Source organism: Amblyomma maculatum, chromosome 6, assembly GCF_055883805.1.
Source record: "Amblyomma maculatum isolate TAMU_Amacu chromosome 6, ASM5588380v1, whole genome shotgun sequence".
Taxonomy (NCBI): Eukaryota; Metazoa; Arthropoda; class Arachnida; order Ixodida; family Ixodidae; genus Amblyomma; species Amblyomma maculatum.
The window spans coordinates 66453332-66467200 of NC_139349.1; the positions used below are offsets into that span (position 1 = coordinate 66453332).

Consider the following 13869-nt stretch of genomic DNA (forward strand, 5'->3'; position numbering starts at 1 on the left):
CATTCACCACATTTTGAGGCAATTTTATATCTAGCACATCGTTTTCAGCAGCCGGTGCCCGATTGGTACTATTTGAAAATTGTGATCTACACCCTTGTATAATTATGCATAATAAATGTGGTCTTGATATGACTAAGCGCATAAAATGTTTGGCACAAAAACCATGGTTGCCAAAGTAAAAGAAATGAGAAAAAATACATTTGGAGATCATGAAAAGGTAGACGAAAAGAGCTGTTATGTCAGTGAATAGCGTGAAACTGTGACGTCAGCCTTGGGGAGAAAGAATGTAGGCTTACTAGTTTTCACAAGCGTGGCTGCAGGTGATGCTACGTTTTGACACATAACATATTCGAAAATTGGTTGTATCTGTACCTCTCATAGCAGCAATTTTTTTAAGAATAAATTCCTTTTAATAAGTTTAGAATTTTTGAAGTAAATTCCTGATAATTTCTGGCTCCGAATTTTTTATATACAAAACAGGAATGATCAAGTTTGCTCAAATAGTCAAGATACCAAAACTCGTATTTTTTTCAATCTACAAGAGTGCGCTTAAGTCTGCTTAAGAGCGGAAATGACAAAAGCCACTTTACATGGCTGCTTTCATTAACTACATCGTCATTTTCATCTCTACTATCGTCATCAGCATCACTGGTGCTATCATCCTCATCAGCTAAATGCACTGTCATCACTACTACCATCATTATCACCAACTACCTCATCATTTTCATCCCGACTATCATGCTCACTCTAGACAAGGAGAATTACGATCGATTTCTTAAGCGTTTAACGTGGTCGGCTGGGTATAGGAGTGATAGTGGTTCGATTCCCGGCAGAGACAGACCTTTTTTTATAATTTCACGCGATACACATTCTCAGTGAATGGACACGAACCTCACCATGAGCCTATAAAGGCTTTCACCTAAAAACAAAAATTGCCATTCTTTAAAGGGACACTAAAGAGAAAACTGAAGCGGGCTCGCATAGATAGAATGCCAATTCCTGATTACAAAAAGTCCACTCTTACTGAAAACAGAGCTGTTATAAGGTAGTAAAGAGAAAGAACAGAAATACAGGTATCGCTGCCACAGCCGAAACTCGCAACTACAAATCACGTGACACGCTAGGGATCACGGAGGCTGACAAATGCGAATTACGTTGCCCGTTTGAATGCGGTCGTAGGTTTTGTCTCGAATATAGTAGTAACACGCTTTTATCATACGTAAACGACGGCGAAAAGACAACGTAAACGTTGCAAGGCAAATACAAAAATATACTTGGAGGCGCCACAGGCGCCCACTTCAGTTTTGGTTATGTTTCGGCTCAGGCATTTCGTGCGCACTCGGATAGTTTGTTTGGACCTGCAGCGCCTAAATAGGGGACCGCAGCTTCGCAGGGGGATGCTGCAAGCGCCCTCTTCGGCGGCGTCCAGATAATTGACCAGTCAGGCCGGTTCCCACTCCCATTGAACAGCTGCGCGAGTGGCTCTTGAAAGGGGCCAGTTCTGCAAGTGCTGGGCTGCTGCAGATCTGTTTGTGCAGTCGCGTGCTTTCTCCTTAATGCTTGAACGTTTACGCATGCGCATTCTTCAGAGAATTAAGAAAAGTTTTCAGTGCAAACGCGAAAAAAAAACTTGTGTTTCATGTCCCCTCCGTGAGGCAAATTGACGAAAACGCCATTACGTTAACGGCGATTTTAGTGCCGCAAGTAATTAAGTGGCAAAACAGTTTACAACGCAGAAAGTAAATCTCTTTTTTACATTGTCATCTTCACAATGCAAAATTTTATTCGATGGCTCAGTGTGGTGCATGAAACTTCGCTGACTTAATAGATTGAATTTTGATACTTTTTGTGCTAAGAATAATGAAAATTACCTTTATTTTAACGCAAATTAAGAGTCCTGAAGGCGATATGCGAGGCTGAAGAGAAAGACAAGACCATCCACCGAATATGCCTACCAACTGCTCGCTTATGGTTAAAAGAAAAATGTTGTAAGCTTGGTTAATAAGTACCATAGAGAAAAGCGGTTGCTTATTTATTTCATGATATCACAGCGCCCGCGCACCCTCACGACAACCTATCTGAAGAGTTTGTGTTGTGTTTGGTTTTACGGCGCATAAGCAACTAAGGCTATCATGCGCCAAGAGCAAGGTTAATGTATGTTTTGGTCGCAAAAGAGGAAATGGATATGTTAAATCTATAGTTTGTTTAAAAAGTTTCCTTCTTCTAGGAAACTGAGAACAGATGCTAGGTTTACAAGTGCTCTTTCTCCCAAAAGCAAGGTGGGATGGAATAGGATGGTATGATTGTAAAATATAGTAAAATGTTTTCTCCGTAGTGCCTCAAGTTTTGAGCATGTAATTAGAATGTGCTTTACAGTGAGTATCTCATCGCATTCTTCACAGGTCAGTTTGTTATGTTTCATTAGCAGAAAGTTATGTGTAAGATGTGTATGTCCAATACGAAGACGGCATACTATCACTTCCATAAAACGTTGTTGATGTGTCCTCGATTTCCATTCTCCTAGTACAGGCTTTATGAGGCGCAACTTATTATTTTCTTGGTTGTTCCATCTGGACTGCCATTTATTCATCTGTTTATGTTTTATTAATTTCAAGCAATCACTATGTGGCATGTTTACTTTCTGAATCAATTTGTTGTGGGCAAGTGCAGCACATTTGTCGGCTCTTTCATTGCCGTCAATGCCTACGTGACTAGGGACCCAACAGAACACTATGTTATGTCCTTGTGTCGTGATCATTTTTACATTATGTATTATGTCACCAATTAGAGGCATGACAGCATTTCTGTGATTTAAAGCCATCAGTACACTCAACGAATCGGTGTAGATGACACTGTTCCCAATGCCTTCATTCGCTATTTTTTCTACAGCTGTCAGGATAGCATAGGATTCAGCTGTAAAGATTAATGCACACTGAGGAAGCCTAATTATTTGTTCCCAGTTCTCTTCAACTACGGCACAGCCAACATAAGTAGAAGTTTTTGATCCATCTGTATAAAACTCTGTATAATTACAGTACTTTTCTTTTATTGTGCGAAATTCTTGTATTATATGCTCTTTAGGAGTTTAGCTTTTGTTGAAGTGTGTTAGAGTGAGATCACAGACTTTTGGAAGTTTGTACCATGGGGGTAAGGGGCTGTTTTTTGGTGCAGTGTCGGGAAAGGTGTCCAGAATTTCTAGCTCACTGCAAATGTCTTCGAAACGCATTATCAGTGGCCTCGTTGCTTGTGGTTTATTTGTAAAAATTACTCGTGAGCGGCATGTTGAGACTATTGGATAGCAGAGGTGTTTTTTCTGTGACCTTATTCTAAGGACATAAGCACATGTGAGTGAAGCCCTTCTATCTTTCAGCGGAGGCTCATTCGTCTCTGCATACAGACTATCCACAGGGGATGTTCTGTAAGCGCCACAAGAAAGACGTAAACCTAAGTTATGTACTGGGTCCAATTTCCTTAGATATGATGGTCTAGCTGACCCATAGACTACGGACCCGCAGTCCAAGCTAGACCGCACAACAGATCGATATATATGTAGAAGACACGCCCTATCAGACCCCCAGCGTTTCCGAGAGAGAACCTTCAGTATGTTTAGAGATTTTAAGGCTTTCCTCTTTAGGATGTTTATGTGAGGCAGGAATGTTAGTTTTCTGTCAAACGTTACACCCAAAAATTTATGTTCGCTCTTTACTGGCAACTCAATCCCATTTAGGTGTAGCTTGGGATTGATCTGTATACCTCGTTTCAGCGAGAACATTACTGCCACTGTTTTCTGTGGGGAAAATTTGAACCCATTTTTAAAAGCCCATGAGTCTAGTTTATTTAGTGTTAATTGTACTTGTCTTTCACAAATTGATATGTTTGAGGATGTGCAGGCTATTTGAAGGTCGTCGACATACAGCGAGAACATAATGGATTTTGGGATTACCTTGCTAATAGAATTCATTTTTACAATAAACAAAGTTGTACTTAAAATGCACCCCTGAGGTACCCCATTCTCTTGAATAAAGTTCCTCGAGAAGGTGGTACCGAGACGTACTTGAAATGAACGACCTGATAGAATCAGAACATTTAGCATCCGGCCTCGGATGCCCAAATCTACTATATCGCGTAGGATCCCGAACCTCCAAGTCGTGTCGTATGCCTTTTCCATGTCAAAGAAAACGGCCAGGCAATTTTGTTTATGTATGAACGCTTCCCTGACAGTATTTTCAAGACGCACTAAGTGGTCGGTCGTTATGCACCCTTTTTTAAAACCACACTGATGAACATTAAGAAGTTTATGAGATTCTAAGATGAAAGTTAGTCGGATGTTCAAAACACTTTCAGAACATTTTGCTAAACAGCTGGTCAGAGCTATGGGTCTGTAACTGCCCGCTGAGGTCGGCGGCTTTCCTGGTTTCAGAAACGGAACAATAACAGCTTGTTTCCAAGCCTCTGATAGTTTACCCAGAGTCCAAATTTTGTTAAAGAATTTCACAAGTGCCTCTACAGAGGATTCGGATAAATGAGCCAGCATTTCATAATGAATTTCGTCAGGGCCAGGCGCAGTCTGTTTTCCAGCAGCAAGGACGTTCTTTACTTCTTGGAGTGTAATAAAACTATTATATGATTCATTTCTGCCACCACTTGTTGGGAGTTTTTGTTTCTCAGCTATGTTTTTGTATTTTAAGAATGTTTCTATGTAGTGTGACGAACTTGAAACGTGTGTGAAATGTTCGCCTAGTATATTGGCCTGTTCTTCTATGCTAGTCTGAACACCAGGGTCTGTGAGGATGGGAATTGTAAACGGGGAAAAGTTTCCACTGAGTTTATGAACTTGTTCCCACATTTTCTTAGACGTCATTGAGCTATTTATTGAAGTGACATACTTCTGCCAGGATTCTTTTTCAGAGTTGCGACGGATGTATCGAGCTTTAGCTTTGGCCTTTTTAAAAGCTGTAAGATTTTCGTGTGTAGGGTACCTTCGGAAAACACCCCATGCTTTATTTTGTCGCTTTTTGGCCTCCTTACATTCCCGAGACCACCACGTCTTGTGTTTTTGTCGCACCACACCTAAGGACTGTGGAATAGCGAGGTGAGCGGCAGTGATAATGCAAGTCGTGAACAACTCATTTAGTCTGTCGACACTAAGGGCATCTGAGAAAACTGCTCCTAGATTCGCCTCTACTTTAAAAAGCTCCCAATCTGCTAAGTGAAGTTTCCACCGTTTCGGTTTGGTCGGCATGACTGATGGTGAGGATGATAAGCTGATTATTGCTGGCAGGTGGTCGCTACTATACGGGTTGTTCAGAACATCCCATTTAAAATCAAAAAGGGAAGGTGAACGAAGAGCCAAATCTAAAAAACTCATTTTTCCTGACCTTGGTGAACAGTATGTGGGCTTACAGGAGTTCAACAAGCAAATGTCTGAACTAAGAATAAAATCCTCGATAAGCTGTCCACGTGTATCACTTTCTTCACTTCCCCACAAAGGAGAGCGTGCATTAAAATCTCCTACTACTAGGTAGGGCTCTGGTAGTTGGCAAAAAAGGTTTTCTAGATCATGGAGTGTTATTTGAAGATTTGGTTCAAGATAGACAGAACACACAGTAAGAGTTTTAAAGGCAATTATTGTGGCTGCTACAGCTTCTAAGGGAGTGTTTAATTTCAGTTCTTGAGCTGGAACTCCACTTTGCAATATGATGGCCGCACCGCCCGACAGTCTGCCTGCTTGCTCTCGATCTCGGCGGAAGACTTGATATTTTTTCAGTATATTCGTGTGCATGCAACCTAAATTTGTTTCCTGTACGCACAGTGCAACTAGCGAGACTGTATCTAGAATGTCTTTTATGTCATTAATATTCTTTAGAAGTCCTCTACAGTTCCACTGTACCAGGAATGCCATCTTATTTTGTTGAAAGCTTGGAAATTAAGTTAGGTTTTTTCCAGGGCCCGTGATTCGGGCCTTGTCTGTTTTGGTTTGTTCCAAGAAGCTCCGCCGTCTCTGTGACGAAGACGGCAAAGAGCTGTCCTGGCCTGTGTCCATTACCTCGTCTGAGGTGCTGGACGAACGTGCCAGAGGCACGTGTTCCTTCTTTTTAGACCTTGCCTCGTGGGCAGAGGTCTTGCGGCCCGCCGACCCTGAAGGACGCGTAGCCTGTTTTGGGGGTGGTGGAGGAGCGGGAGCTGCTTCCACTGGGGCAGGTGATGGCACTACCTCAGCCTCGTTTGAGGTCTGGGTAGGTGCCGAAGGCCGTTGTGGTGCCCCGCCCTATCGCACCACATCGGCGAGATTTGGTTTTGCTGTGAACTGAAATCTGCTCTTGGTTTTGTTGTACTGGGTACGTGCCTCTTTGTATGTGATGTTCTTTGTTGTTTCTAGTGTTATGATCTGCTTTTCTTCTTTCCATTTTTGGCAGGATCGAGAGTATGCGGGGTGATCCCCCTGCACAGCGTGGGTCTGCGGTGCAGTTATCAGAGTTGTGGTCGTTCGCAGCACATTTCGTACAAGTTCTGCGGCCACGGCAACTTTGCGAACCATGGCCGTATTTCTGGCAGTTGAAGCATCTCCTCGGATTTGGGATGTACGGTCGGACGTTTATTTTGATGTATCCGACTTCAATTGACTCTGGGAGGGTGCAGCTATTGAAAGTCAGAACCAGATGTTTTGTAGGGATCTCCTTGTTATCCTTTCGGATTTTTATTCTGTGAACCGCTATGACGTTTTGGTCTGCTAGTCCTTCTGTCATTTCATCTTCAGTGAGAGCAATGAAGTCTATCTCAGATATTACTCCTTTTACAATGTTCAAGGATCAGTGGGGAGTGATGACGACGGGGATGTCCCCAAGCGACACAATGTTTTTCAGGTTGGAAGACTGGCACTTGGTTTGTACTTCTAGCAAGAGGTCACCATTTGCAAGTTTTGATACTTTGTATCCAGGGCCCAGGTCTTTAGTGAGACACTTTGACACTATGAAAGGGGAGATTTTTCGAGCGTGTTTTTCTAGCTCCTCGCTATGTATGACATGGAACTTTGGGAAAGTCTCTCTTGTTTTCACAAAGAAATGGCCTGTAGCATCGGTCCGCCCTCGTTTGTTTGGAGGGCGACCATTTGTTTGGGAGAAAGAATCCATGAAAGGGTTTGTGTTTTCGGTAGTTGTGCCTGCCACCCACCATGGAGCCCAACGAGGGGACGGGACAGGAACTTGCAAGAAGTCCTGCCCACACCAGCAGTACACCGCTACTATAACCAAATATGGGCAACTCAGGGTAGCTACTCCACATAAGGTTAACCCTCGCCGCCAAGAAAAAAGGAAAAACAAGAAATGAGGAGGAGACAGGACAGTGCTGAGAAAAAAGATAGGAAAGTGAAAGATGAAGTGGAGGACAGGAAAAGGCGACTGCCGATTTCCCCCGGGTGGGTCAGCCCGGGGGTACCGTCTATAGGAAGCGTGGGCCAAAGTGGTGTGTTGCCTCCGCCGAGGGGCCATAAAGGTCCAAACACTCGGCATCGGCTCAACCACCAGGATCCCCTTTTCCCCAGACACGGCGATGCCACGCACGGCTAAGCGTGGGTGCTGGGGTCCGTGGTGTCGCACAGTACACGCAAACACCTGCTTTAACAGGTGCCCCCTGCGGGGCAACCTACCTGAAGAGCCATCGATCATAAGCGAATGCTCACTGATATGAATGACAAACATTTTGACTTTTCAAAATTCTTTTTTCGAAACTGCATTTGGCCGCATGAACACTTGTCAGTAAATAACGATAATGGAGAAATGCTTAAATGCTTGCAAGATTCCGTGCAAAAGTTTGGTAAATAAATGTTTCTGCAATAAATAATGTCATACTTTTTCAATTGGATAAAAGTCTAGTCTAGTTGGAGGCCGTTCATGGCAAAAAAATTATGGGAGCGTCTCCTCTTTCTCTGTACTCGTAAATTGTGCGACAAAGAAGTTTCATCACGAACATCGTTTTTAGCATTCATGGCTATGCTCTCCAAAGCAGCAGCTTACAAGCAGTGGCAAATGCACTTGCCCGGCTGGCATTCTGTGGAACTGCAAGCATGGTGCTGTTGTGCTTTTAATAAAAAGAACCAAGAGGGGCCATTCCGCACCCCTGGACACAATAACTTTTTTTCCCTCTCTGAACACCGTGGAACACTAGCCAGACTCGCAGCTACCATCAACATCTCTTTTGTGCACCTGCGAGTGAGACGGCGAGTGCATACAATGAAGGAGAGGGTGCCAACGGCACGAGCAGCGCGCGCACCAGTCGGGACGTGGGTGGTTCAATGCGTTCCCCCGGCGACGTCCCCGACCAGCAGTTCAGAAATCACCGCCAGAGGAAGGAGGCGGCGCTGGTGTAGTGGGAGCAAACTTCAGGTGCATTTCCCTATTACGAGCTTGGAGCAGCAGATGCGCCTGGCTCGTTCGCATTTGAGCATTCGGAGGCGCGAGCAAGCGAAATCTGCTGCCGCCGACATGCTCCTTCGTTCACACTTCTGCGCTAACATATCGCCGTCGTCGCCGCTTCGACTGCAACCTGACCGCTCGACTGCAGCTACGTACGCCACGAAAAGCATACATATGCTAAGTACTGAAGGAAAAACGCATTATCATTCAATTGTTCACTAAATCATGGCACATCTGATCAACATACTGCGCCAACAAGACCTTCAACGTGCTATTTGCAGGCATCGTAAACAAAAGGGACATACTTGCCGCTCATACCAAGGAGAGCGTCAATATATTGCGCTCGTCGCCCGGCGAAAAAAAGGGCCTCGGGTAAAAAGTAAAATCTAAAAGTAACGAAGCACCAGAATTACATTATCAAAGGTAAAAAAAAAAATTTATTTGTAGAATAAAAAACAAAAACGCCAATAGCAGCAAGATTCGAACTCTCCACTGCTTACTCCGTAACGTTCGGCGCTAACCGCTCGGCTACGCCACTTTTTTTTTTTTTTTTTTCTTTATTACCAATTTTTTTAAGCACACAGCATACACTCTGAATACGCCACGCCACAGGAAGCTGGGAAATATTTCTGCACTTTACGTCATGGCCCCATTTACAATAAAATGTTTCTGCTACCGGTCTACAAATTTACAACTTCTTGCCCATCGGAGCATGCTGCCTGCTCTCACGACTTGCAACTGATGTTCTGGATGCCTATGCGCACTGGATTCATTTTAACATGTGGAATTTCACAGCACTGGCAAATTTAGTGGCGCCGGCTCTTCGGTCATGCTCTGCTACCGTGGACGTAATTTTCGCTGAACACGGAGCTGTAGCACAAACCTTGAAAGAAAAAAGTGTGACGAAGCTTCAAAACTGACGAGCACAGCAGCGAGGACACTATTTTGCTGGTAACTAAATCTTATTTTTATGTAAATATTTCAGGAAGCGTAGCGATGACCGAGGGCTCGGTTTGTTTATACGCAGTACAAGAAGGAGCGCAAAAGCTTGAGAAACATGTAAAGTATTGTGCATTACACGAGCTCTATGCTTTTTTTTCTTCCTTCATGGGCCCATTGCTCGGTAAATTACTCTCTTCAACATTTTATTTATTTCGGCTGTGGCCGTCATTGCGAGTACACTGTTGCCATGTTGGCCCTTGAGGGATGCGACGCCACGGGCCGCGCCGGCTTGCTAGCTATCACGGAGTCTCCGCTTACGTCATAGTGTGCGTCACTCAACTCCGACTACGTAGTCGAAGGGAACAGTTTGAATTCGACCGGCAGGAACAAGAAAAAACCTCAACTTATCGCAATATCTCAACAATTATTCGATTTTTTGCTGCCGGATATGCAGCGACAGTGTCACCAAATGTAGTTGATGATTTTCATAGCCTCTTTGGATGTCTTTAGTGTCCCTTTAAAGTGTATGCCCCCCTGGTTCATGTACGCTACAAGACAAGCCACTCACTTGTGTCTGGTGGCTACATCCACAAAGCTGACGTAATACTCCTTCTCGACGCTCACTTCAGCATGGTCCTTGACAAAGTTTCGCAGGGCACGGCACAGGTACGGGTACACACTGCAAACCAGGAGACGAAGAATGAAATGCGCAAGATGCACACATCGTACATCATTTCCATTGCAGTCGTAACAAGGGCCTGAAATTCTTTTTGCTGCCAAACAAAAGGGAAAATAAAAGGGAAAGGGTATTAAACTGATTATAGTGCGAAAGTGCAGGAAGCTGCAGTGTCGGCTGTACATGTGGCGCCATTTGAGAGTCGCCGCATCAAATGATGGAGGCCACAGGCTTGTGGCGCCATCTGGGAGCCACTATATCAAATGGAAGATGTTTACCTTCCTCTAAACCTGGTTATAACGAGCAAAAGCACCACTGCGGTGGCTCAGTGACTAAGATTGTTGGCTACTGAACCCAATTTTGAACCCGACCAGTTCGAATCTGCTCCGGTGGTTTTCTTAAGTATGAAAGCACTGCAAGAGGTCATGCAGTCATTACTCAGTCATAGGCTCCATCACTCTCTCTCTGTTGGCTGAACTTGAGAAAGCCATCGAGAAGACCCACACGTTAGAGCCGCTATACTGGACTTAGTTTGAATTACCCGTATGAGGCCACGTGGTTGTGACCTCACGAAAACGTTTAGCCAATCAGATTGACAGCAGAAAGAAACAACAGCGGTCAGGGAAGATTCTCAGTCAGTGGTGGTGAGCATATGAGTGCTTTTGTACTAGTAATCCAGCCCAATTATATGCTGTGTGCTAAGGAGCATCCAAGTCAAATATGAATACTCCACATATACCGGAGGCCCCACTAACTTTCTCCAGGAACTGCCTTCGATTTCCTGCGCCTGTCTTTCAATTTTCTACACTACACATTTTTTATGTAACATGTGCAGGTATCCCATAATGGCACACAAAGGTATTCCAACATGGTCACCAGAGGGAAGCTAGTGCCACACTCTTTGTCAGAAGGGGAAAGTGCCAATGACAGCAGACATATGCTTTGGCACACATCAATTGTTTTATGGAACAACAAAGAAAAATGAAAAGTGAAGCCACCGGGTACAGCATTGCAAACACATCATACTGCTGGCAATAGATGCACAGCGAGAAAGAATAAAGGACGATGAGGGGCAAATTTCAATAGCTAACAACTCGTTCCACACAGTGCCCCTTCATAAGCCACACATTTTGCAATAGTTTAGTTATAAAAGGAATTTCACTAACAAGCAAAAACAGAAAAAGGCACGCCATAAAAATACTTTGCAAAGAATGACAACTGGAAATGTTATAAATGGTGAAGCTTGTTAAATGCTGCCCATAAGAAACCATGAGACCACCTTCAAAAGTTGTGAGCCTACAGACAAAAGAACTCAAACATCTTGTTCGACTCCTAACTGCTTGCTGGCTGGCCGGCCAAGCTTCCAAACAGCACGCATTGCGTACCGCACACTTAGGTTGTTTGGCAAGGCACACATAAATATATCCACGAAAGTGACCATACCATGAAGGTCATCCCTTCGCAATGGCAAAGTACTCCCAAGTTCTGCTTTGTGTTATTAGTGACAGTGTCAAGCTTCATAACACAAAGCTGAAACATTATCATTTCTCTCCATGAAACAAAGACATTAATACTATATAATCAACTTCAATCCTTTCACCACTATTACCAGATGCATAGCCAAAAGTTCAGCCAAAAAAACAGTTGCTGTCAACTCTTACATATCAACCTGAATGGGGCTGTAAATTTTTCAAAATATGCAAGTCCAAACTGAGGGCAAAAAATATACTTGATGTTGACTAAGCTGAAGCGTCAGTTTGAATTAAGCTGTTTTTAATTAACAAGAGCCTACTATGTACATCTCACATCAGTTATTAATTTGCCATACTTTATTTAATCGCTCTCATCCCCGTGGCTCAAAAGTAAAGATCAACAACAAAAAGTAAACAATGGATAAAATTGAAGGAATCAAGCTTACCGATAGTATTCCTCCTGGATGACAGTGGCAAGATCCAGGTTGAAGCGTTCAACATCAGCAAAGCTTACCTCGAGCGTGTTGCGCTCGGGTTTAACCAAGTCCCTTGCATCCTCCACATACTTGGGCTCACGTCGTTCATTCTTACACCTGCCGCCAAAATAGCCAACAACACAATTACAGCAGCAGTGAATAGATATCAGTGTTCAATGGTTATAACACTACAAGAGCTGTGGGCTGACCACTGACCCTGACGACGTGGGTTTGATCCCGTCCACAGCAGCCGCATTTTGATGGAGGTAAAATGCAAGGCCTCTATGTACGGAGCAATGTCAGAGCAAACTAAAGAACCTCAGGTAGTCAATAATATTTTGAAGCCTTTCACAACCTACGTCCTTTTGCAGTGTTATACCTTACAAACCAAACCGGAAGGAAACCAACCGGTTGATACAGCTATAGCCCCAACTCTCTTGTCCACTATGAAGCTGTGAACTTAGTGCTCTCAAAACACAATTTTTCTGTTTTGTTCTGACACTGGTCGGTAGTCTACAAACTTCTCCATGACAATGGCTAATAAATATATTACAGTCATTTGATGGGCGATGAATGGCTGCATTAGAGAATACCTCCCACACCAAGCAACAGATTTCAAAGTTTTTCTTTATTTGCATACGTTTGAACGCTTGAACAAAAATGTGTCTTCAAATGGCTGTGTTACAACTACCAAGAAAAGCATTTATAAAATCCGCAATGAGGCGAATCAGGCTACTGGCACCGCAGTTTAGATTTGCGCATTCATTCAAATATAATGTTAGAATGTATTCGAGTGATCTTGCAGGACCAACAGGTGGCGAAAATATGAACCAGGAATAAAAAGAGATTATTTCTCTCGAGGAAATTTCTTTACCGTTCAGAAGAGAGCTTACTTTACCTACTCCGTTTAGTATCTACCTTTGCTTCCGTGGACCAAACACGTTTAAGAAAAATAAAGTCGCGCATATTTATTTCACCAGCGTTGAATAGCTGCATTTGCATGATCACACTCTCAGGCAAGAAAGCCAATTTTCATAAATATCTTGTGTGCCCTTTTTTCCAGTACTAAAAGAAAGTGATTCTAGAGACGGCCAAAGAACACGCTGCGCTCCAACAGGTAACATGCATATTTCAGGCAGTGTTTTTCAGTCTGTAGCAAAATGGAGACACGCACCACGTGCCCAGAACTAATCGAAGAACTAAGTCGAGTCTTTTTGAAGCCCGCTAAAAGAGACTGCATTTGTAGGACTAATTGAGATAACAGCTGAGAAGGAAACCGTATGTAGTACAGGCTTCCGTGAATGCGTCCCCATCCCGCAGGTAACTATTCAAAACATACACGATTAAATGCTCCGTCCCCTACTGCAACAATATGCTAGCACAAGTTCGCGAGTAAATTATTGCCATACTTCGAAAAGAAAAAAAATGTATAAGCCCTACGAAAAAATAGTAATTCTCGCGACTCTAATCTTGTATGTGCGTCTGCAAAGTAAACACGCCGATCGCGCGCGGAGGGACGGAGCGCGCCGCGGGTACCACGGGTGAGCGCGCCTTTGTGCGCGACATTTTTAAAGAGCTCGACGGCGGCACTCACTCTTCCAGAAAATCTTGAAACAACTTTTGGCAGCGGTCACCAATGTCATCCTTGACTTCAATAGGCCCTGTACGAAGATCGGCCACATCCATGGTGCACTTATAAAGTTAATAAATTTCTTTTTCGAGAGATCGAACTTTATCGCAAAGTATGAGCTGATCCCCCGTTGCTCGCCACAACAGCCGACTCCCGCAAAAATGCGGCGTTTGCGCGCGCTTTTTGCCCAGTGTTGACGACCAAAATGTAAAACTTTATGTGTTTACGGCAAGTGTACGGCGTGAAGTCAACAAGTTTAAAA

General features: G+C 43.7%; 1 protein-coding gene across 1 annotated transcript in view; it reads right to left on the reverse strand.

Annotated features, from left to right (window-relative positions):
* The window catches only part of Mcm6 (minichromosome maintenance 6), a 54465-nt gene extending 40696 nt beyond the window's left edge, over nucleotides 1-13769 (reverse strand). The window contains exons 1-3 of the mRNA XM_084606844.1: nucleotides 13572-13769; nucleotides 11948-12094; nucleotides 9922-10032 (exon numbers count right to left, since the gene is read on the reverse strand). Of these exons, the coding sequence (XP_084462970.1) occupies nucleotides 9922-10032; nucleotides 11948-12094; nucleotides 13572-13663 (350 nt within the window). The 5' untranslated portion in view covers nucleotides 13664-13769. The remainder of the gene's footprint in view (nucleotides 1-9921; nucleotides 10033-11947; nucleotides 12095-13571) is intronic.
* Nucleotides 13770-13869: the final 100 nt, after the last annotated feature.